Here is a 22,949-nt window from a genome sequence, read left to right as displayed (position 1 = left end):
ACAAAAGTAAAAACTAATGTCTACTTCCTGCAAAAATGAGTGATATGAAAAAGAGCAAAAAAGAGGCCTCGAATACGTCCCATAATGGTGGCACATCGCAGCCACACGTGCCTGTGATAGCACATGAGGGAAAACACATCGGTGTGATGGCCAATGATGGTGAAGAATGGTAGTGGTAGAGCGCGGTATGTAGATCTCTCTACTGTGGTACATGCTTGTTAGGTGAAATTTGTTGAGGAGGTTCGAACAAAAATAACACAAAAAGAAAAAAACAAAAATGAAGGGATAAAAAATGAGATACTCAAGAGTTAGAAGAGTTGGAGAAGATAAGGTATATGTTACGTATAAGGTATAATGTTAGACGAGTCACTTTATGCATTCCTCTCTCGTTTACTTAAAACCCTCATATTTACAATAGCTTAAGGGTATATTGATAATGCCAAACTTGATGGTTGTCACAAACATTTCTTTAATTCCAAATTAAACCAAGCAGTTAGCCATTTATTACTCTTCGACAAAGAAGCCGTACGTAATACTTGGACCAAACTGATCACAATCAAATCCCACTTAAAGGAATTAATACAAGCCCACAATAATAGTTAGTGGAAGTGGTGGATTTGAATATTGTTAGTTTAATATAATGCTTTGAATATTTTTAGGAGATTTTTTAGGCTTAAAAGAAATTGAATTAAACGTGTTAAGAGGCCGGGGGGAGAAATTAGGAGACTCACACATGCCTCTCCCTCTGATCCTCTTCTCCAATTTCTTCTTCGAGTTTTCATCATGGCCTTGTGTGGTTAAACTTTTATAATTGGTCGAAGAAAACGGAAGGCTAGGAATAAATAAAACTGTGAGATCTAATTTTTTTTATTGTTCAATTTATACTTTGAGTATCGAATGTTCTTCTGTGCCTATTTTCATGATTGTCTCGTTTAATTACTAGGATGTCTACTAGTTTATTATTCATTGCAATCAAGTGTTATGTTAGATATCAAATTCGTAATTGTTTGATCCCTCTAATTTGTGAAGCAACTAAAATTTTTTGATTTGTTGGGTCAGAAATTATTAGATCTTAAGAAGAATAATCAACTAAATTAAATACAATCTCTTGTGTTTGTGTGGTTCAGCTTCATCGATCTGTCTAGTTCTTAAGGCTTCTACTAGATTAAACCTTTAACGCTTGTCTTAGGGTGTTTAGTAGTTAAGGTTAATTAAATCGCTTGTTTTCTAGTTAAATGCAACTAAGGAGAGATAGGAAAATAGTTCCAATGGTAAATATTCAAAATATGAATTGATATATATTTGCATCGATGATCAGTCATAAAATTTTGATGGTGGATGTTGACTTAGACCAAGGTTGGTTCTTTTAGTTGATTTTGATAATTTAATTTGAATTGTTCCTTAATTGTTATTCTTAAAATTATTTTTATTATACTCAAACACCCATCCTTATTTACGTAACATAAAATTAGGTTAAATACTCTGCATGGGAACAATCTTTGTTTATACCATGATATATATTTTTAAAAGGATAGATTTTATTTTTGATTGCCTACGACGTCGGACCAAATCTTATCCTGATTTGAGCTCTAAAGTTAAAGTTCAATAGATGTATTTGAACTTTCATTAGCTGTCAGATTGAATGATCCCAATATTTTCTTTTGATTTGAAAAAAAAAAATTACCGTGGCTTTAAATTTTTTAAAAACAGTACTTTTTTTTTTTTTAGGGATTTTCTTGCTAGGAGATATTTAACCTTGTTTGTTTTTATTGATAAAATAAAATGAGATGAAATAAATTAAGAAGAGATAAAAGTTGAATAAAAATTATTAAAATATTTAAAATTTATAAAAATTAAATTATTTATTTTATTTTATTTAAAATTTTCAGTAGAATGAGATAAAAGAATTAATTGTAGGTATGCATTTGTCAACGCTACCCAAAGTTTTTCCCAAGGACTAATTAATCCATCCGTCCAACTACCGACGTACATAAATATTAATTAGATTCCACGTACCCACCTATTTTATCACTCTAGCAATTATCAGTACTCTAGCAATTATTGTTTATACGTACACGTAGCCACCTCGAAGTTCTGAAGAAATGTTCTAACCAGAATTGACCGGCCAATATTGCAAGCTGAGTTATAACTCCAATTTCAAAAGCATAAGATGAAAATGTGAAATCTAAGCAAATATACATTTCCTTCCTTTAATTACTTGAAGATGGTGCCTGTTGGGCGAGATTCCGGCTAAGTCAACCGACAAATAATGCCAATGATAAACGGCGAGAGATCAGGTGTGAGAGAGGAGAGATTTCAAAACAATGTCTTTCTTATTTTATAATTTAAATTACATCGTTTTCTTAATTTGATGAGGTTTGTTTTGTAAGAATATTCAGAAGTGGGAGGATGAGTCATTTCTAGCCCACGGTTATAGGTTTCAGACCTCGATTGGTGATGCTAGGCGTATCTTAAATATTGTGAGAGAGAGTTGAAGGGCTCACAACATCGACAGATACAATATTTTTTATTTTTTATTTTTATGAATAAGCTTTCATTAAACTGAAAACAAAATGAATACAAATAGAGGTGGTGGCCAGAATCCCAAAAAAAAATAGGGCATTAGGTAGACAATTTCTTCACCATATTTAATATATGCCTATTCTCTCTTTTAAGTAAATCCACAAAAGTAAATAACATTACTTGTTGACACTGAAGAAGGCATGGACATGGCATACAACATATTTTATTGTTCATGCAGCACACCTTTTAAAGTAAATTCATAACATTTAATAGGGCTGTGCAAAACTTTCAGTGGTTCCAACTTCGGCAGAAGTCTGCTTTGACTCTGAATCTAATGGATTTAAAAAATTCAAAATTCGGAATTGGAGTTAGAGTTGCTCAGATATTTTTAATTGGAATCGATTTAAGCTTTGACGTCCGAAGGACTTTGACATTTAGGCTTAGTATATTTGATGGTATAATCCAAGTAATGGGTAGTTTAGTGGCCTAATGGTGTAGGCATGCATTTTGCAAACAATTGACCTGCCTTCGAGCAGCCCCACGAACTAGACAAAATAAGTCTTAAAACGATGTTGTTTACACCTCCTATATAATATTCATCTATTCATTTCAACCAAAATCCTACATCGTTTCTCTCTTCTTTTATTTTCTCAAAACCTCTATTTTCTCTCTTGTCCTTACCCGACAACACTCTCTCTTCCTCTTTTGGAATCCGAAACTCTAGAATGCAAAAACCCTTAGTAGTAACCAGCAAGATCGTTACAAAAATAAGGAAGCAGGGCGCTTGGACCACCCAAGTTGGGCATTGTCAATTCAAAGAACATCATTGGCAGCTCCGACCAACTACTTATGTGTTTTGTTTGTTATAATTTTTGTTACAGCTTCTTGTTCTTTGTTATTAAAAAAAATAAAAAAAGAATAATTTATTCTTTGTTGGGGGATCATGTTTCAAGAGAGAAAATAAGTTGTGAAATAGTCTTTGTCGAGGGATCGCCCTATTTTCTATTATGTTTTATTCCATTTTCTTTCCTTCTTTCCTTCAACATTGATCGGAGCCCTAACCACCAACTCTAACTCTGACAGTGCCTATTAGAGCTGGAATCTATTTTGATTCATAATCGGAATCCGAGCCCAACTTAATAAGTCAATTCATTTTAATCCAAATTGTTAATATTAAATTTAAATTTACTAATTTTATATTATATTTATATTAAATTAATATATCGTATCATATATTCTCATTCCTAATTATTGATGAAGTTTTTTTTTTGAAAGGATCATATGTATTACTCATAATACTGCATTACAAGGTAGCATTACACTTTGGAGCTTAGACTATTCGAGATCCACAATGGCATCATCAATTTCAAGAGCTTTCCTAGCTAAATTGTGTGCCTCCTAGTTTGAGGATCGACTAGTATGCATCACTTCCCAGCTTGCAAACCTGGACAAAGTTTGCTTGACCTCAGATATGATCATTCCTGCCTGGCCCCAGTTCTCACTATCTCCACCAATTTCTTTGACAACTTTGAGAGCATCACCTTCCAGTATTACCTTCCTTAGACCCACTTCCACGCTCAATAGAGTAGCCTGCAATGCTGCATATGATTCTGCTAGGTAGGGGTCAGGGTAGAGTGATCTGTTCATCCTCATGGTTGCCACGACTTGACCTTCCCAGTCTCTGATGATTGTGCCAATGCCCACTCGACACTTCTTGTGGTCAATTGCAGCATCCCAATTTATTTTGTAGTGGTCAACAGGGGGTGCTTTCCATTGGTTTACTGGGTTGACCACGGTACTTGCAGAATTTGAGTGAGGAGATCTGAGGTTCAGGAGACTGAGGTCCTAAAGCTTCTATTGGGCCTGTTTCCACAGGGTTGAGGGGCTAGTGAAAACATTTTGGAAGATAACTTCATTTCTTCTCTTCCATAATCTCCACGCAACCACTGCCATTTCAGTTAGCCTCTCCCTATCTAGTACTTCCATGAGGTCGGTTACCAGCTCTCGAAATGATTGACCCCTTATGCTCCTCTTCTGTAACTGCCTCGAGCAAAGTCCCCACACATCTCTTGCTGCCTGACATTCCCAGATAGCATGTTCAACACTCTCTACCTGTTGCTGACATATCGGGCACTTTGGATCATCAATGGCCCTTCTCTTGAAGAGATTACTCCTTGTAGGCAGAAGATCATTGCAAGCCTTCCATAGGAAGAGCTTCTCCGTATTTGGCACTGCTAGCTTCCACAAGCTTTTCCACACACCATTTTGTTGAGAACTGCTTGCCTGGCCTTGTTCCCTCTGCTGAATCTCAGTTTGTAGATGGTAAGCACTTTTTACAGAAAAAAGTCCATTAGAAGTACACCTCCAGGTGAGCTTATCAGGAGTGTTGTATAGACTGAGTGGAATTTTCTGAATTGCTGTTGTCTCACTCTCAGAAAAGATTGATTGTAATAGCTGTGTCTTCCAAGTCTTTGTATCTGTGTCAATTAGTTCAGCCACTCTAGCCTCTGCCTGCAGAATCTGGGTACCACTTTGAACTCTGAAAGAGGTTGGAGAAGGAAGCCACTTATCCTGCCATATTCTGACAGTTGAGCCATTCCCAACCCGCCACAGAGAGCCTTCTTCAATGAGGGGCTTGGCTGAGCAGATGCTTCTCCATATCAGAGATGGACTGTAACCTAAATCAGCTGTGCCAAAGTTACCCGTAGGGAAATACTTAGCTGCTAGGACCCTTGCTGCCAAGGATTGAGGGTGCTGGATTAATCTCCAGCCCTGCTTGGCAACCATTGCCAAGTTGAAGGCTTCAAAATTTCTGAACCCAAGTCCACCCGAAACCTTAGACAATCCCATTTTGTCCCAAGAGCACCAATGGATCCTCCTCTCTTCCATATTCTGCCCCCACCAGAATTGCTTGGTGATCCTGTTCAGTTCCCTTAGAATGGCTTTTGGGATTTTGAAGACCCCCATGCAGTAGGCTGGAATGGCCTGAATCACTGCTTTAATGAGAACTTCCTTTCCAGCATTAGAAAGGAACTTTGTTTTCCAGTTGCTTATCCTTGCCCTTGCTCTGTCCAGTATACTCTTGAAGCACTTAGATCTGGCTCTACCCACCAAAGCTGGCAAGCCTAGATACTTTTCATAGGGTTCTGTAGTCTGTATGCCAGCAATCTGAATGATTATATCCTTGGCTTCTGATCTTGTGTTCTTGCTAAACATAATGGAGGTTTTCTCTTTATTTAATCTTTGGCCCGAGGCAAGCTCATAGGTGTCTAGTACATGGATTAGCCTGCTCCACTCCAAGGGGTTAGCTTTGCAAAACAGGAGACTGTCATCAGCAAAAAATAGGTGGCTTACTCGCAGCTGGTTGTGAGCTATAGGGATACCTGTGATTGCACCTGAAAATTCTGCAGCTCTAAGGAGACAACTGAGTGCTTCTGCACACAAGATGAACAGATAAGGTGATAGTGGATCACCCTGTCTGATTCCTCTAGATGGGCTGAATGGTTCTTAAGGAATTCCATTGATTAGAAGGGAGTAGGTTACTGAAGATACACACCTCATAATAGCCCTTATCCATTGATGGTCAAAACCCATTTTATCCATGACTGCCGCCAAGAAATCCCATTCAATTCTGTCGTATGCCTTGCTCATGTCCAGTTTCAATGCCATATACCCCTCCTTGCCCCTCAACCTTCCTTGCATCGTGTGTAGTGCTTCAAAGGCCACGATGACATTGTCTGTTATTAGTCTCCCGGGTATAAAAGCACTTTGGGATTGGGATATCACAGTAGGAAGCAGCTTCTTGAGTCTGTTAGCTAGTACCTTTGCAAGGATTTTGTAGCTTACATTACATAAACTAATGGGCCTAAATTCTGTGACCTTTGTTGGGTTCTGTACCTTTGGGATCAATGCTATGTGAGTGGCATTGAATTCTTGAGGCCATTGGTTGCATTGGAAAGCCTCTTTTACTGCTGCACAGACTCCTGGCCCTACTACATCCCAATGGTCTTGATAGAAGATGGCAGGAAAACCATCTGGGCCCGGGGAGCCCAAACCATTCATGTGGAAAATGGCTTGCTCCACTTCAACTTGCTCAATGTTTTTGACCAAAGAGGCATTCATAACTGTTGTAATGGAGGGGGTGATATGTTGGAGACAATCTTCTATTCTTACAGGTTGAGAGGTTGAGAACAGTTTCTGAAAAAAGTTCTGGAAAAGATGGTTCACTTCTTCTGGTGTGGAGGCAGTCCTTCCCTCCTCATCTGAGACTTGGGATATGTGATTGTTCTTCCTCCTCTGATTAGCACACTTATGGAAGAAACTTGTATTTCTGTCTCCCTTCTCAAGCCATTGTTGTTTAGCCCGCTGCTTCCACCTCATATCCTCCTCTTCAAGTAACCCATCTATCTCTTGTTTCAGCTTCTTTATAGATTCATTTGCCTCACCGGAGCTGGACTCTTGAAGCAGCTTTAGCTGTTGCATTCTAGCTGAAATCAGACCTCTTTGTTTCTTGAAGCTAACTTGATTCCATACCTGAAGTTGTTGTCTACACCTCTGCAGCCCTGTTGTGACTTTCTCCATGCTGATCAGAGGGTGTTGAGATTGGCCCCATGCTCTAGCTATCATTTCATGGCACTCCTCTCTCCTGCCCCAGCTGGCTTCATATCTGAAAGGCTTCCCCCTGGGTCGAAATCTTTCCTCTGAGCTTGTGTGCAGAATAATAGGATTGTGATCTGAACTAAGAGCAGCTAGGGAGTATACCACACTGTCTTCAAAGAGGCTGAACCATTTCTGATTTCCAAAGGCCCTGTCTAACTTTTCCTTTGTGAATAAACTGCCTTCTCTTCTATTGCTCCAAGTGAAGACATCTCCCTTGAATTGCACCTCACTCAATCCACATGTTTCAATTGCCTTTCTAAAGTTCTCCATCTGTCTATATGGCCTATCCGCTGCACCTTGCTTCTCCTGTTGGTGGAGGATTTCATTAAAGTCACCCATGCACAGCCATGCAACATCACCCTGTGGTTTCAGGATTTTAAGGAGGTCCCAACTACCCTTCCTTCTCGAGGTTTCAGGGCTGCCATAGAAGCCCGTGAGAACCAGATTGTCCACTGTGCCCTTTTTCTTAATGGATATAGATATGTGGCTGCTAGTGTATGTTTGAAGGTCCACATCCATATTCTCTTTCCAGAGAAAAGCCAAGCCTCCCCTCAGTCCTCTACTGTCTACAACAAAACTGTGCTGGAAACCAATTTGTCTTCTAACCATTTCCACTTTATTTCTGTTGCACTTAGTTTCCATGAGGAAAACTAAGTCCGGGCTCTTGCCCTTCACCAAGTGGTGAAGCTCACGAACTGTCCGAGGGTTCCCAAGCCCTCGGCAGTTCCAGCTGATACAATTCATGGGGTTTGGTGGGCAGCCTCCACCTCAGAGTTGGAATGGAGCCTTTTGGTGCATCCATCTTGTGTTTTTGATTTTTTTTGGTTCACTCAGATTTGTTATATCCCCAAGAGCTTGCTGTGAACTTCTTTTGAGAGTATTTCTGGTAATGCCAGTGTGGTCTATTTGATTCGTGGGGGTTAGGTTCCTTGCTTTTCTTTTCCAGCTTGCCTTTCTTGTGATAGTGGGGGCTAAGGTTTGGTTTGGTTGGGGCTGGTTTGTCACTTGTTGGGAGGATTTGGCTGTTTCTGGTAAGTTTGGTTGGGCCTTTTCCTGTTTTAGTTCTATGGTGATTGGCACATGGTCCATTTCCATACCTGGACAGATTTCACTTGTGGGGGTTGTTGGTTTCGACCCTAAGTGTGCATAAGTTCCTACAGTACAGTTCTGAGGAAAAGGATTGGAGTTGTTAGGGATTACTGTAAGTACCTCTTCACCTGGCTTGTGACCCCTTTGACCTTCCTTCTGACTTGGACATCCTTTTGACAGGTTTTGCCTCGAGATTGGGAGCTCTGGACTTAGCTCTCTAGCCTTTTCCTGATGAGACACCCTAGTGTATGGCTTGTTACCTACTCCCTTGTTACTGTGCTCTTCGTTCCCCTTGGTTCTGGTTTGATGCTGGTGCTTATCTTCTTGATTAGGGGTTGCCGAGCCTCCTTTGTAGTGTTTGGTTGTCATGGTATGGAATTTTGGTGGAGCTGCTCGTAACCAGGCACCATACTGTGAGGGGAGATCAGGCTAGAACTGGTTACCATACCTTGGGTTGTGGCACCCTCTCGCCTGGTGTTTTATAACCCCACATCTGAAGCAAAAGTTTTGTAATCTTTCATATTTGAAGGCAACCCAGACCTTTTGCTCTCCAGACTGGATCCATCTTCCTCTAGCCAGCGGTTTTGTGAGGTCAACTTCTACCTGCACTCTCAAGCACCTTCCCCAACCGTGCCCATCCCTGTCTACTTCCACATTCAGAATGTTTCCAATACCAGCAGCAATCTGGTTTCCATACATCTCGTTCATCCCAGCCAAAGGTAGGTTGTGTAGTTGAACCCAGAAGGGCTCATAAGTGAAGCTAGCTCCACTAGGTGAAAGATTACTATCTACATCTTGGATGGCTATAAGGCTTCTGTCAAAAGTCCATGGTCTCCCTTGGAGGATTTTCCTCTTGTCAGCTGCATTTTGGAATTCCATAATGAAGCTTTTCTCACCTATTTCAGTGAAAGACATGTCTGCTTCTACTTTCCACACTTGTTGCATTGTTGTACGAAAAGCTTCCTTATTAAAACTTCTGTCACTGATGACCATCGCCATAAGACACTTTTCCCCTCTTAGTGCAGCTGCCTGTAGTGCTTCATCTGACAGCTTGACTAGCTCCTCTTCATTTTCCGTGAGGTTTAGACCTTCCTAAAGTTTTGTGAGATCTTCTTCTCCCATACTTGTGGGCTGCCTAGGCAGGTGTGTTTTACTTGTGAAAGCTGTGAGAACTGGGATGATGTACTACGAAGACGGCTAAAACTAGAACCTGTCTTTTTAATGAAGGGGCTGCACAATGCTGTGAATCTTGAGTTGGTGTAAAAACAAGCTCACAGTAAGACTGCGAGACTAATTCTTTGTAGCAGGGACAAAGAAACGAACACCTTACACTCTCATACTCTCAGAGTAGAGAGAGAAGGATCTATCACCTAATTATTGATGAAGTTCAATCTTATATTATTAGTTAAGGGACTGCGAAGCATCTCGGAAAGAAAATAAAAGATGACGCCTAAGATTTGACAATAGATCAGAAGGGGAGTTAGGAACCATGCGTGCTTGCCAGTTGTGATGAACTAGGTGGTCTATGGGTCCATTACGTGGCATGCGGTTGACAAGAAATGTAAAGGGTGATGTTAGGTTGTCTTTTAAATGTGTTTTATTGTCCTTTATTTTGTGTATTTTTTTAAGGATGGTGCTAGGAGCCACGGATTGGCCACCGACTGTGTATTTTTTTAAAATATTTTTTTAAATCCTCTTAAACGTTTTTTAAGAAAAAAAATGTAAATAAATTTATTAGTGGTAACTTTTTTAAACATGTAAAAAAAATAAAATAAAATGCATTGAAAGCACTTTTAAAAACAGATTTCAGCATTTTCCAAATGTAAATATGAATTTTGGGAAGTTTATAACAAGACGCATATATCATTGATAGCACATGAGGGCGAACACATCGGTGTGATGGCCAGCGACGGTGAAGGATATATGGCAGTGGTAGAGCGCGGTATGTAGATCTCTCTACTGTGGTACCTGCTTGTTTGGTGAAATTTGTTGAGGAGGTTCGAACAAAAATAACGAAAAAACAAAAAAACAAAAATGAAGGGATAAAAAATGAGAAACTCACTAGTTAAAAGAGTTAGAGAAGATAAGATATACGTTACGTATAAGATATAATGTTAGACGAGTCACTTTATATATTCCTCTCTCGTTTACTTAAAACCCTCATATTTACAAGAGCTTGAGGGTATATTGATAATGCCAAACTTGATGGTTGTCACAAACATTTCTTTAATTCCAAATTAAAGCAAGCAGTTAGCCATTTATTACCCTTCGACAAAGAAGCCGTACGTAATACTTGGACCAAACTGATCACAATCAAATCCCACTTAAAGGAATTAATACAAGCCCACAATAATAGTACGTACGTACTCATGAAGTCCCAGCAGGAGACCAAGACTGCAAACAGTTTTAAAAAAGCTTTGTGAAACAAAATTAAACAAAATCATCTACAAAGAAGAGGGAATTGGAGAAGGAAGATGATGATGGGTGATCATGTCAAGGCATCAAGAAGCAGTCATCATGATGAGGAGCCACTAAGTCCAGCAGCTCGGTTCTTTCATACGCCACGCTTTAACCTTTACATCATTGCCATCGTTGGGTTCAAGACAAGCTTCAATACTGACGTTATTAAGGCTGGTTTGGAGCAAACATTGGTCAAGCATCCTAGATTCTCCAGCAAGATGGTAAGAAATGTATCGTACCTATAATTTATTCTCTGCTTCTTAATTTGCTGTATGCATGGGGTTTCTGATCTGCAGCTTGGACGAAAACTATGGTTTACTCGATCAATGCCATAAAGTAAACCATGAGGCGAGCGAAGTGGCATTTTGGGTAACCTCTTCACAGCCAACCATGAGGTTGGCATGACCACCTACACTTCAAAACATGCCCCTTTTCAAGCGTATAAAACCGTAAAAGCCATTTGATTATTCAATATTCTTAAGAACTGCAAAAATAATTTTTACAATTTCTTCTCTGCCTTTTATAAGCCAGCCACAGCTTGTGCAATTCAATATCCTTAACGTATTTAATAATTTGTTTCTTGCTATTTCATGAAACAAATATATAATTAAAGGTCGTTGAAGGCAACAAGTACTGCAAAAATAAAAAATGGACTCAGACGAAAGTAAATCTGGAGGATCATATTATTGTTCCCGAATTGGATCCCAACATAGATTTTCCAGACAGATTTGTTGAAGACTACGTGTCAAATGTCACAAGAACTCCCTTAGATCTCTCCAAACCATTATGGGAACTCCACCTTCTCAACATCAAAACCTCAGATGCAGGGGCTGTTGGGGTCTTCAGGATTCACCACTCCATGGGCGATGGTGCATCCCTCATATCCCTTCTCCTGGCCTGTACACGGAAAACCTCTGACCCAGTAGCATTGCCTAGTGTTCCAGTGAAAAAACGAGCACGTTCAACGTTTAACTCGCGGGATGGATTTTGGTGGTTCTTTTTAGCAATTTGGCTGTTTTTAAGGTTGATTTGGAATACTATGGTGGATGTCTTTCTGTTTGTGGCGACCACTTTATTTCTGAAAGACATGAAAACTCCGATCAAAGGTGCACCTGGGGTTGAGCTGAACGTAAAAAAATTCGTGCATCGGACAGTCAGCTTGGACGACATAAAGCTCGTGAAGAATGCAATGAACATGGTATGTACGTACGTACGTTGGTTCACAACATGAAGTTGGACACAATTACATATATGCCAATAATTATACTTTGATTTGGATGTATTCTAATTTCCAACTTCTTTGAATGATGTGGGATAATGTTGTCTATGATACAATGACAAGCAAACTATATTAATGTTGTCGGATAATTACTACAAGAAAAACAGGTAATTTATAGCAACAAAAATACCATTAGCATCGATGCTAATGGTATTTTTGTTGCTATAAATTGGTCGCAATTGTCCATTTTTATTGTAGTGAATTAATGACACCATTAAAAGGCCTCCTAATTTACTACTTCTGTTTTATCATTCAGCTATTTTTTTTTTCTTCTTGCTCTTTGATTCTAGATTAAAAATCACTATACAAGACCTTCATGCATAATCTTAAAAAAAAAAAAAAAAATCAATCAATTAACCTAATAATGTAAATTAATTAAAAATAAATTCAATTTTATAATTTTCTTGTTAATTTTATACGATCCTACCTAATAAATAAAGCTTTTTTTTAATCATAATTTTGATCTGGATGAATTTTGCAGACCGTAAACGATGTTGTTGTTGGAATAACTCAGGCTGGCCTATCGAGATATCTAAATCGTAGATATAGTAAGTTTCCAACAATTCTATAGACAATCATTTTGTGATATATCAGCATATTGTTTAACCTCATTCATGCTGATCATGGCATTTTTAAAGTGAAAAGTCCCCATTTGCACTTCTGCTCAAGCAATTATATATGCATGGGTCTATATCGATCATGTTTAGTTGTTGCATTGAATCCCAAAGGAAGTAGCTCTTATCTGCTAGGAAAATAAAAACATACTCATCATCTTCTAATATGCATGGTATTAAATGCTTGATTGATAAGTTGTCAATAATCATTAATTCCGGATCAGCAATGATGATTAAGACTATGATACTCACAATGATGATTAGACTATTTTTCAACATCTATGTATATGTATAAGCTGCCGACATATATAGTTCGCTCATCATGTACAGGTGAGGAGAAGAAAGATGGGCCAGTGAAGCAAAGCAATAGCAATATCCCCAAAGGTATCCGCCTTAGGGCAGTCATTCTCGTTAATCTCAGAAAGTCTGCAGGAATACAGGTAAATTATCTTTCTATCACAGTTGGAAAAATATAGCATCATCCCAATATACATGCCTTAATGCTAGAATAATTCCAAACTCTTAAAAAAAGTAAAAACTGATCTAAATGAATAAGCATCAAATCATCTGCATACTTCTAACATAAATTTAACAGGATATGGCTGATATGATGGCTAAGGGGTCGAAAATTAGGTGGGGCAATTTGATCGGATATATGTTCCTCCCATTCACCATTGCTTTGCAAGACGACCCATTGGATTATGTTTGGAAAGCAAAGGACACCATTGATAGAAAAAAGCTCTCACTTGAACCTATATTCACAGCTACGTGTATTGGGTTAGTGTTCAAAATATTTGGAACCAAGGTACGTACGTATATACAATCGATCTCCTTAGACCTAGCTAAAACTTCATTTTTATAACTCAAGCTAGTTACTGTCAAATAAATTATTACCAAGGAATTAATCATATATATCCAAATTCATACTTTGGACTAAAAAAAGGAAAGCATTAATCCCATATAAGTAATTAAGTTATTATATCATCACTTGCATACATACTTGTGGAAGTTCTTTTGCGCATGTTGCACCAGCAATTCAGTTTGGGGCTTATTAAGCCTTATCATCCTGGGGGTGATACTCTCATCGGTTTTGAATGGGAGGAACATATATGAATTGGCAATTTGCTTTATAAGGATGATATTTTGATTTTTGTCAATGGTGAAAAATTGTCAATAAGGAATATCATGTCAACTTTGCACCGACACGAGGAGATGTCTGGACAATTGATTAGCCCAAGTAAGTCTACTATTATTTTCTCCTCCAATATTCTGTTGGAAAGAATGAATGAACTCAAAGTGATTTCCGGGTTTGAAGAGGGTGCATGGCCGTGTTTGTATCTGGGAGGTCCTCTTTATGTGGGGCGGTTAAAGATCAATTTATTTGATGGTTTCTTGCCAAGGATTTAGAAAAAACTAGCGGGATGAATGAGCAAGATTTTATCATTTGGGAGCAAGATTTTGCTTATGAGACATGTGTTGAATAACATGCCAATTCATATGTTATCGGTTTTGAAAATGCCTAAGGCTGTCTTTGTAATGCTTAAAAGAATTTTTTTCTGACTTCCTTTGGGGGTCTTCGATGAAGGCTAGGAAGCGAAAATGGGTTTCTTGGAATCTGATTTGTAAGCTAGTGGAGAAGGGTGGCCTTGGTGTTCGAGATTTGGTGGAAGTACAGGACTCCCTATTTATGAAGTTTGGCTGTAAATTGCTTACTGGGGAATCGATGTGGGCAGAATTTTTCCGCCAAAAATACCTTTGCCAGCAACATATTTACAAGGTTATTCAAATGAATAAAGGCTCATGGTTTTGGTATAACGGAGGTAATGCCAAAAATTTTCTAGAATTCCAAGTGGTTGGTTTGGAATGGAAATCTTAATTTTTGGATGGATAATTGGGTAGGAAGTGGTCTGCTGCAAGATTTCTATCGGTTGTAGGTAGTAACAATCTTTTGGTTATTGATGTAGTTGATGAGACGGGTCTCAAAATTGATGTCATAAGAGATTTGGTCCTGTCGGGAGTGTTGCAACAAATTCGAGAGTCTAGTGTGCGGAGGAGAAATAAACCAAATGTTCTTATTTGGGAGCATTCTTTGGAGGGGAGTTTCCCCACAAAATCAGCCTGGGAAATTTCTAGGAAATTTGGAATACCTTGTGAGTGGAGGAAGTGGTTGTGGCAAGATAATAGACCAAAAAAAATGTCTTTTCTATGCTGGAGGGCGAAAAGAGGAGTAGTTTCGACTGATGATGTGATTCAGCGCCTGACCATTCCACTAGCCTCTAAATGCCATTGTTGTTCAAAGACCTAATGTGGAAACTTTGCAGCATATTATGTGTGAGGGGCTGAGTGCTCAAGCGGTTTGGAAATATTTTGCTAATATTTGCCAAATTAGACTTTCGAAGATCAGAAATTGGAGAGGTATGATGGCATTTTGGTGGCAGCGAGCAACAAAACAAACTCAGGTAGAATGGATTCGTGGTGCGCTGCCCATTGTAATTTCTTGGTCTCTATGGAAGGCTAGATGTTCGGCAAACACGATTGCTGAATGTCGTGCTTTATTAGATGGGCTGAGGCTTTATAACAATTTAAGACTTCAGGATGTCCTCGTAGAATCAGACTCCTTGGTGGTCATGAATTGGCTCGCTTCCAGAATTTGTCGACTTTGGTTTCTTTTGGATTTTTGGGAGGAGATAAAGGAGATTTCCATAGAGATTAATGCATGTTTTAGGCATGTGTTTCGAGAAGCAAATATGGTAGCGGATTGTTTGTAAAATAAGGGGACGCTTGGAGTTAACACAGATTTTGTTGGTTTGGATTTTGAGCATACACGGTTAAGAGACATGATTTGTATGGACCGGTTGGGAATGGCTTTTATTAGAGAGAAATGATTCTTTTTTGGGGGTTTCTTTTGTAACCACTGTGTTCCTCCTCCATAAGTGAGGGTTTTTTAATAAAATCGGGGTAGGGGTCTCTCGTGGATAGGGGGCCCTGACTTTTCTGGAAAAAAAAAAGTAGATCTCGTTTAAAAGTTATAATTTCATGATATGATTCACTATTTTACAAATGGACTGCATGAGGCTTGCATATTAAGACTTGTCCAAATCATTATTAAAAAAAAATGAGTATATCATTGTAGAAAAAAAAAATTATCATCTGAGAGCTGCATGACAAGCTGCTTAATAATGTCATAAATTAAGTTTGCATCATGGATATTTAACAGGTTGCTACTGCTATAATATGTCGAGCACTCTCCAATATAACAATGGCTATTTCTGGAGTGGTTGGTCCGCAAGAAGAAATTAGCTTTTATGGCCATCCAATTGCATACCTTGCTCCTACTGTTTATGGGGACCCAACTGTAAGTTATCCGATCATTATTTGAGACTGTGTTTGGATAGTGGAGTAACATGAGATCACTTCATTGCTATTCTATATTTTATCATTATTTTTTACTTACTTTTTACTACTTTTCTCTAGTAGTGTTTAACATTTTATAATTACATTTTTATCACTTTTTACTACTATTTATAGATCATATGAGATCACACCTCACTACCCCAACATAGCATGAATATGTAATGCAGAAAGTCAATATGTTGAGTGCACATTAATTGAAGCAAAAGTCTTTGAAGTCCAACCCTGTGGCTTACAAATTCTAATGCTTTGTTCTATGTTTTTCTCATGTTTCTATTGCAGGCATTGGTTATCCATTATCAAAGTTATGTGAACAAGATGACTATTTCTTTGTCTGTTGACCCAAGTGTGATTCCTGATCCTCACGATCTCTGTAATGATATAGAGGAATCACTCAAACTCATCCGACATGCTGTAGTCAATAAAGGACTCATCAAAGATGTTGTCTAAAGATTGATCTTGCGAGTCTAGAAGATCTACTCAAGTGGAAGTGATAAATAAAGGATGTTATTATATAGCTAATGTAAGAACTCAAGTGGAAATCTCTCACATTAGCAGTGTGATGCGTGTGTTAAAAAATGTGTATTAAATAGAACTTCTCTAAATAAATGAGGCCTACAATATTTATATGGACAAGAATAAATATTATAAAACGTGTTTGATATGTCTATCTTTTTTCCTATATGATATATCCATCATTTCAAATTGGTACGATGGGCTCTTGCCTCCTTAACCACCATTATATATAGGTAGCCACTTTCGTTTCTCGTACGCCACTACAAGTAAAATGACTTTTTATGTCACTAAAATTAGATGCGAAAAACACAAAATGATTGCCAAAGTTTTTTTCGCAACCATTTTGTATTTTTGGCATCTCATTTAGGTGACACGAAAAGTCATTTTTCTTGTAGTGCGCGCCATGCTCATCATATATAAGGGGCCAAGGGCTTATTGAAATCCAAGCATGGAAAGGTCCATGGCCATGTGATGATTTGAACTTTCTTTCGTACACATAAAAATGGGTCTAACGTTTTTAGATTAAAGCATATCATATCTGTTTCTAACGAAATTGGATGGTATCTATCATATATAAAAATATTTTAATTATTTCACTCATCAACACAGTGAGAAATGATCAAAATATTCATTATTTTATATTAGAACGATGCTATCCATTTCATTTAAAAGGAAGAAAATTATATTCCGATAGATTCATGATAGGATTCTTAAGTCTTAAAGTTTGAATAAAAACTTTAAAAAATTCTATAGATTCAATCTAGAATTCGACTTAGAGAATGAAATAACATACATAATGATATATATGACTGTAGTTCACACCAAATTTTGGCGCCATTGCCAGGGAGTGATTCTAGTTGATTTTTGTGCTTCTTGTGATCCTTATCTCGTTCTTGAAATTTTCAAAAAAAAAATCATTAATTTCGATAGTTATTTTTATTTATTTTCATTACTCTAGACTTTTCCTGATTTGTGTTTCATGGTTTATTAGAGTTCCCTTGATTTTTTGTGATTGTAACTCGATCTTCTAATCACGGTGATTTTCAGTGTGATCCAAAAATAGAGAGAATGATTTGACTCTTTATTCCCTATTTGCTAACGAATCTAATTTAGAAGAGAAGGAAGTCATGGCTGGAAATCGAACTTTGAAAGAGCTTGTTGCCTCTGATTTGATTCCACAATCTTTACGCATAAAGTTCCCTATTTTAAATGCTACTACTACTTTTGAATTAAAATCTAGACAAATACATCTCTTACCCACTTTTCTTGGCCTTGCAGGTGAAGATCCTCACAAGCATTTAAAGGCATGTGGTATGTATGAGTATGAAACCCACGGGGGTGACTGAAGAGCAAATTAAATTAAGAGCATTTCCATTTTCTTTGAAGGATTCAGCTAAGGATTAGCTCTATTATCTACCATCCAGGAGTATTACCACATGGAACGAGATGAAGAGGTTGTTTTTGGAGAAATATTTCCCAACTTCAAGGGCGGCCAACATTCGAAAAGAAATTTGTTGCGTAAGGCAGCACAACGTAGAGTCCTTACATGAATACTGGGAACGTTTCAAGAAATTATGTGCAAGCTGCCCCCATCATCAAAATAGTGAGCAGCTACTTAACCAGTATTTCTAGGAGGGCCTTCTACCCACTGATAGGAGCATGATTGATGCTGCTAGTGGACGAGATTTAGTGGATAAAACTCTCAAGACCGCAAGAAACTTGATTGCAAATATGGCGGCCAATTCTCAACAATTTGGCACTCGGCTTGACCTTCCATCTAAGCATGTTAATGAGGTAAGTATTTTCTCCCTTGAATAACAAATTGTGAGTCTAACTTCTCTTGTTCGTCAAATGGTTGTAGGTAATATGCAAAACAAAAGCTTGTGGGATTTGTCGGTAGTAGGGCATTCAATCGATATGTGCCCATTTCTTCAAGAGGAGCCCATTGTGCAAGTAAATGCAGCAGGTGGTTTTCCTGGACAACTACAAAGGAAGTTTGATCCCTATTTGAGCACGTATAACCTGGGACGGAGGGATTACCCTAATCTTAGCTATGGGAATCCAAGGGTAAATCAGCCTGTGATTCAAAACCGTCCAAGTTGCCAGCACTATAAGTAGCCATACCCCCCTAGACAACAACGGGCCAAACTTCTAATTCTGGTATGTTTTTAAAAGATATTGTTAAGTCTCTTGCCACTAATACTTTGCAATTTCAATAGGAGATTAAACAATTTCAATAAGAGGTGAGGGCCAATATTCAAAGTTTGGACAATCATATGGGCCAGATGGCAACCGCAATTAGTTAGCTAGAGGTGCAAAGTTTGGAGAAATTACCCTCTCAAACGGTGGTAAATCCAAGAGAAAATGTAAGTACAATCTTCTTGAGAAGTGGTAAAGAGGTTGAGTTTTCCAATAAAGGCAGCCCCCACATCGTCAGAGCAAGAAAAGGAAAAAAATGTTGTTGCAGACAGGAACGTTCCCAAAGACAATGGCATACCTAAGCGTAAGTTTCTGCCTCTTTCTGATTATAAACCAGTACCTTATTTTTCTCAGGCTTTAGCAGAATCTAGAAAAGATGAGCAAAATAAAGATTTATATGAGACTTTTCGTAGATGCGAGGTAAATATTTTACTGTTAGATGCTATTAAACAAGTACCTCATTATGCTAAATTCTTGAAAGAACTGTGTACAATTAAGACAAAACAAAAAGTCAAAGGATGTGAGAAGGTGAGACTAGGGGAGAATGTTCTACAGTTATTCAAAGAAAACTCCTTGCGAAGTGCAAAGATCGAGGTACGTTTACTATCCCTTGTACGATAGGTAACACTAGATTTGAGAAGGCCATGATAGATTTAGGAGCTTCTATTAATGTCATGCCATGTTCTATATATGCTTATTTGAAACTTGGACCTTTGAATAAAACTGGTGTTGTGATTCAATTGATTGATAGATCTAATGCCTATCCTAAAGGTGTAGTTGAGGATGTTCTTGTACAAATTAATGAGTTGGTTTTCCCTGCTAATTTCTATGTGCTTGATATGGAAAATGTTGATCAAACTGCTTATATTTTGTTAGGAAGAGCATTCTTAAAGACATCCAAGACCAAGATAGATGTTCATAATGGCACACTTACCATGGAATTTGATGGTGAAATTGTTAAGTTTAATATTTATGATGCCATGAAATATCCTGATGATGATAGTCCTATTTATTTTATTGATGTGATTGATTCTTTAGTACAGGAAGTTTTTGAACTTGATGGAAAAGATGGATTGGAAGTTGCCATTAGTAAGCATCTTGAGAAAGAGAATGAGGAGTTAGCCTTGAGTACTGATTTGCAAGAAACTATTGCAGCATTGAATGATTTTCGAAAGTTACAACAGCAAGGTAATGTTCCTTATATTGCGTTACCAATTTCTAATGAGAGGCCTTTACCCTCTGTTTTGCAGGCCCCCATTCCAGATTTGAAGCCTCTTCCCAGTTACCTCAAGTACATGTTCCTTGGAGACAAAGGAATGTTACCAATGATCATCTCCAGTAAACTTAGTGCATCGCAAGAAGAAAAGCTTGTGCAGGTCCTTAAGGAGCATAAGACAATTATTGGTTGGACAATTGCGGCTATTAAAGGAATTAGCCCGTCTACATGCATGCAACATATCTTACTTGAAGAAGGAGTAAACCCTCCCGTCAACCGCAAAGAAGATTGAACCCACCTATGATGGATGTAGTGAAGAAAGAGATCCTCAAATTTCTTAAAGTTTGAGTGATTTATCCTATTTCAGATAGCAACTGGGTTAGCCCAGTTCAAGTGGTTCCTAAAAAGACTAGGATAATTGTTGTGAAAAATCAGAATGATGAGTTAGTTTCTACCCATATTCCAAATGGGTGGCGGGTTTGTATAGATCATAGAAAATTAAATGTTGTAACCTGCAAGGACCACTTCCCTTTACCTTTTATTGGTCAAATGCTTGAAATGTTAGCTGGTCATTCTTACTATTGTTTCCTTGATGGGTATTCGGGTTATTTTCAAATTGCAGTTGCTCCGAAAGATCAAGAAAAGACGACTTTTACATGCTCATCCAGAACTTTTGCATATCGTTGCATGCCCTTTGGCCTTTGCAACGCCCCAACCACTTTCCAAAGATGTATGGTTAGCATATTTTCATATTATATTGAGCAAATCATAGAAGTTTTTATGGATGATTTCACAGTTTATGGAGACTCCTTTGATAATTGTTTGCATAACCTTACACTTGATCTTTAAATATTCATAGAAACTAACCTCCTGTTAAATTCTGAATAATGTCATTTTATGGTTGAACAAGGTATAGTTTTAGGTCATGTTGTTTCATATAGGGAAATTGAGGTAGATAAAACTAAAGTTGATATCATTCAATCTTTACCTTATCCCACTAGTGTGCGGGATCTTTTCTTGGATATGTAGGTTTTTACTGAAGATTCACCAAGGACTTCTCCAAAATAGCATTACCCCAACGCAAGTTGCTACAAAAGGATGTGGCTTTTGAGCTCGATGAGGCGAGTAAAAAGGCATTTGATAAGCTGAAGGAACTGTTGACTTCTACCCCAGTTATCCAGCCCCCTAACTGGAACATTCCTTTCTAGATAATGTGTGACGCAAGTGATTATGCATTAAGCACTGTTTTGGGTCAAAGGATTGGAAAAGCATCTCATGCCATTTCATATGCTTCAAGAACTTTGAATGATGCCAAGAGAAATTACTCTACTGCTGAAAAATAACTTTTAGCTATTGCTTTTGCTTTAGAAAAGTTTCAATCCTATTTGCTTGGTATTAAAATCATTGTTTACTTTGATCATGTAGCTCTTCATTATTTGATGACGAAGAAAGAGGCAAAACCAAGATTAATACGATAGGTACTTCCCTTGAGTGAATTTGATTTGGAGATCAAAGACAAAAGAGGGACAGAAAATCGTGTCGCAGATCATTTGAGTTGTTTAGTTCATGTGGAGGATGAACTTCGTCTGCAGGAAATATTGCCTAATGAGCAATTGTACTCTACGAGTGTGACATTACCTTGGTATGTAAATATTGTAAATTATTTGATTACTAATATGTTACTTCTTGATTTGTCTACGGCTCAAACAGATAAGATCAAGACTGATGCCTTATACTAGGTGTGGAATGACCCATATTTATGGAAGCATTGTGCAGATCAAGTGATAAGAAGGTGCATTCATGAAAATGAAATTATTTCTATTCTCACCTTTTGTCAGTCTTATGCTTGTAGAGGTTGCTTTGGAGATAAAAGGACGGCAAGAAAAGTGCTAGAATGTGGTTTCTATTGGTCGTCTTTATTCCAAGATTCATATTCTTTTTGGAATAAGATGCTACAAACCCTGATACTATTTTGTGAAATTTTTTATGTTTGGAGCATCAATTTCATGGGAACATTCCCAATATCTTTCAGTTATATTTATATTTTGCTTTGATTATGTCTCGAAATGGGTGGAAGCTAAAGCTACCAGGACTGATGATTCTAAAGTTGTTATAGATTTTATCAAGTCTAACATATTCTCCAAGTTTGGAATTCCAAGAGCTCTAATAAGTGATCAAGGCACTCACTTTTGCAATCGAACTGTGGAGACTTTGCCCCACAAGGTGTCAACTGCCTCATCTGCAAACTAGTGGACAAGCAGAAGTTTCAAATCGAGAGATCAAGTCCATCTTTAAAAAGATGGTCAATCCAAGTAGAAAAGATTAGAGTTTATGCTTGGATGATGCCTTGTGGGCGTATAGGACTGCATATACGACGCCCATTGGTATGTCACCTTATCGGTTGGAATTTGGGAAACCATGCCACCTTCCAGTTGAGTTAGAACACAAGGCTTATTAGGCTATCAAGAGTTTCAACATGAAGACGAATGAAAGTGGAGAACACAGAAAGTTGCAACTACAAGAGTTAGAGGAAATTCGCAATGATGCCTATGAGAGTGCAAAGATTTACAAGGAAAAGATGAAAGCTTTTCATGACAAGATGATCTCTAGGAAGGAGTTTCAAGTTGGTCAAAAAGTCCTTCTATACCATTCGGCTTCGTTTGTTTCTAGGTAAGCTACATTCTTGTTGGATTGGACATTTTGTTGTTACTAATGTTTTACCTCAATGTGCAGTTGAAATTCAAAGTTTAGCAACTTCCAAAGTGTTCAAGGTGAATGGCCATAGACTTAAGTTTTTCTATGAAGGTTTCCAACTAGAGAATGTGGCAGAACTGGACCTTGAGATTCCGATTTATACTGATTAAAGAAGGAAGCATGGAGTCAAGCCAACGACAGTAAACAAAGGTGCTGTTTGGGAGGCAACCTAAGGGGAGGTTGTTTTCTTATTCTCGCATTTATATTTTGGTTATTTTTGCCCTTTTTT

The 22,949-nt window shown here is 38.0% G+C and overlaps 1 protein-coding gene across 2 annotated transcripts; it reads left to right on the top strand.

Annotated features, from left to right (window-relative positions):
* Window positions 1-10,646: 10,646 nt before the first annotated feature.
* On the top strand, window positions 10,647-16,703 carry LOC122313046 (wax ester synthase/diacylglycerol acyltransferase 5-like). Of its 2 annotated transcripts, XM_043127751.1 has the most exons (7): window positions 10,647-10,952; window positions 11,345-11,929; window positions 12,492-12,558; window positions 12,955-13,064; window positions 13,220-13,429; window positions 15,842-15,979; window positions 16,318-16,703. In XM_043127751.1, the coding sequence occupies exons 1-7, from the start codon at window positions 10,746-10,748 to the stop codon at window positions 16,483-16,485; spliced, it is 1,485 nt and encodes a 494-aa protein (XP_042983685.1). In that variant the 5' UTR covers window positions 10,647-10,745; the 3' UTR covers window positions 16,486-16,703. The 2 variants fall into 2 exon arrangements, with proteins under 2 accessions (XP_042983685.1, XP_042983686.1); XM_043127752.1 differs by lacking the exon at window positions 13,220-13,429.
* Window positions 16,704-22,949: the final 6,246 nt, after the last annotated feature.

This window comes from Carya illinoinensis, chromosome 6 (assembly GCF_018687715.1).
Source record: "Carya illinoinensis cultivar Pawnee chromosome 6, C.illinoinensisPawnee_v1, whole genome shotgun sequence".
NCBI classification, from domain to species: Eukaryota; Viridiplantae; Streptophyta; class Magnoliopsida; order Fagales; family Juglandaceae; genus Carya; species Carya illinoinensis.
Note: the sequence above shows the minus strand (reverse complement) of the source record. Positions and strands in the feature narration are given on the sequence as shown.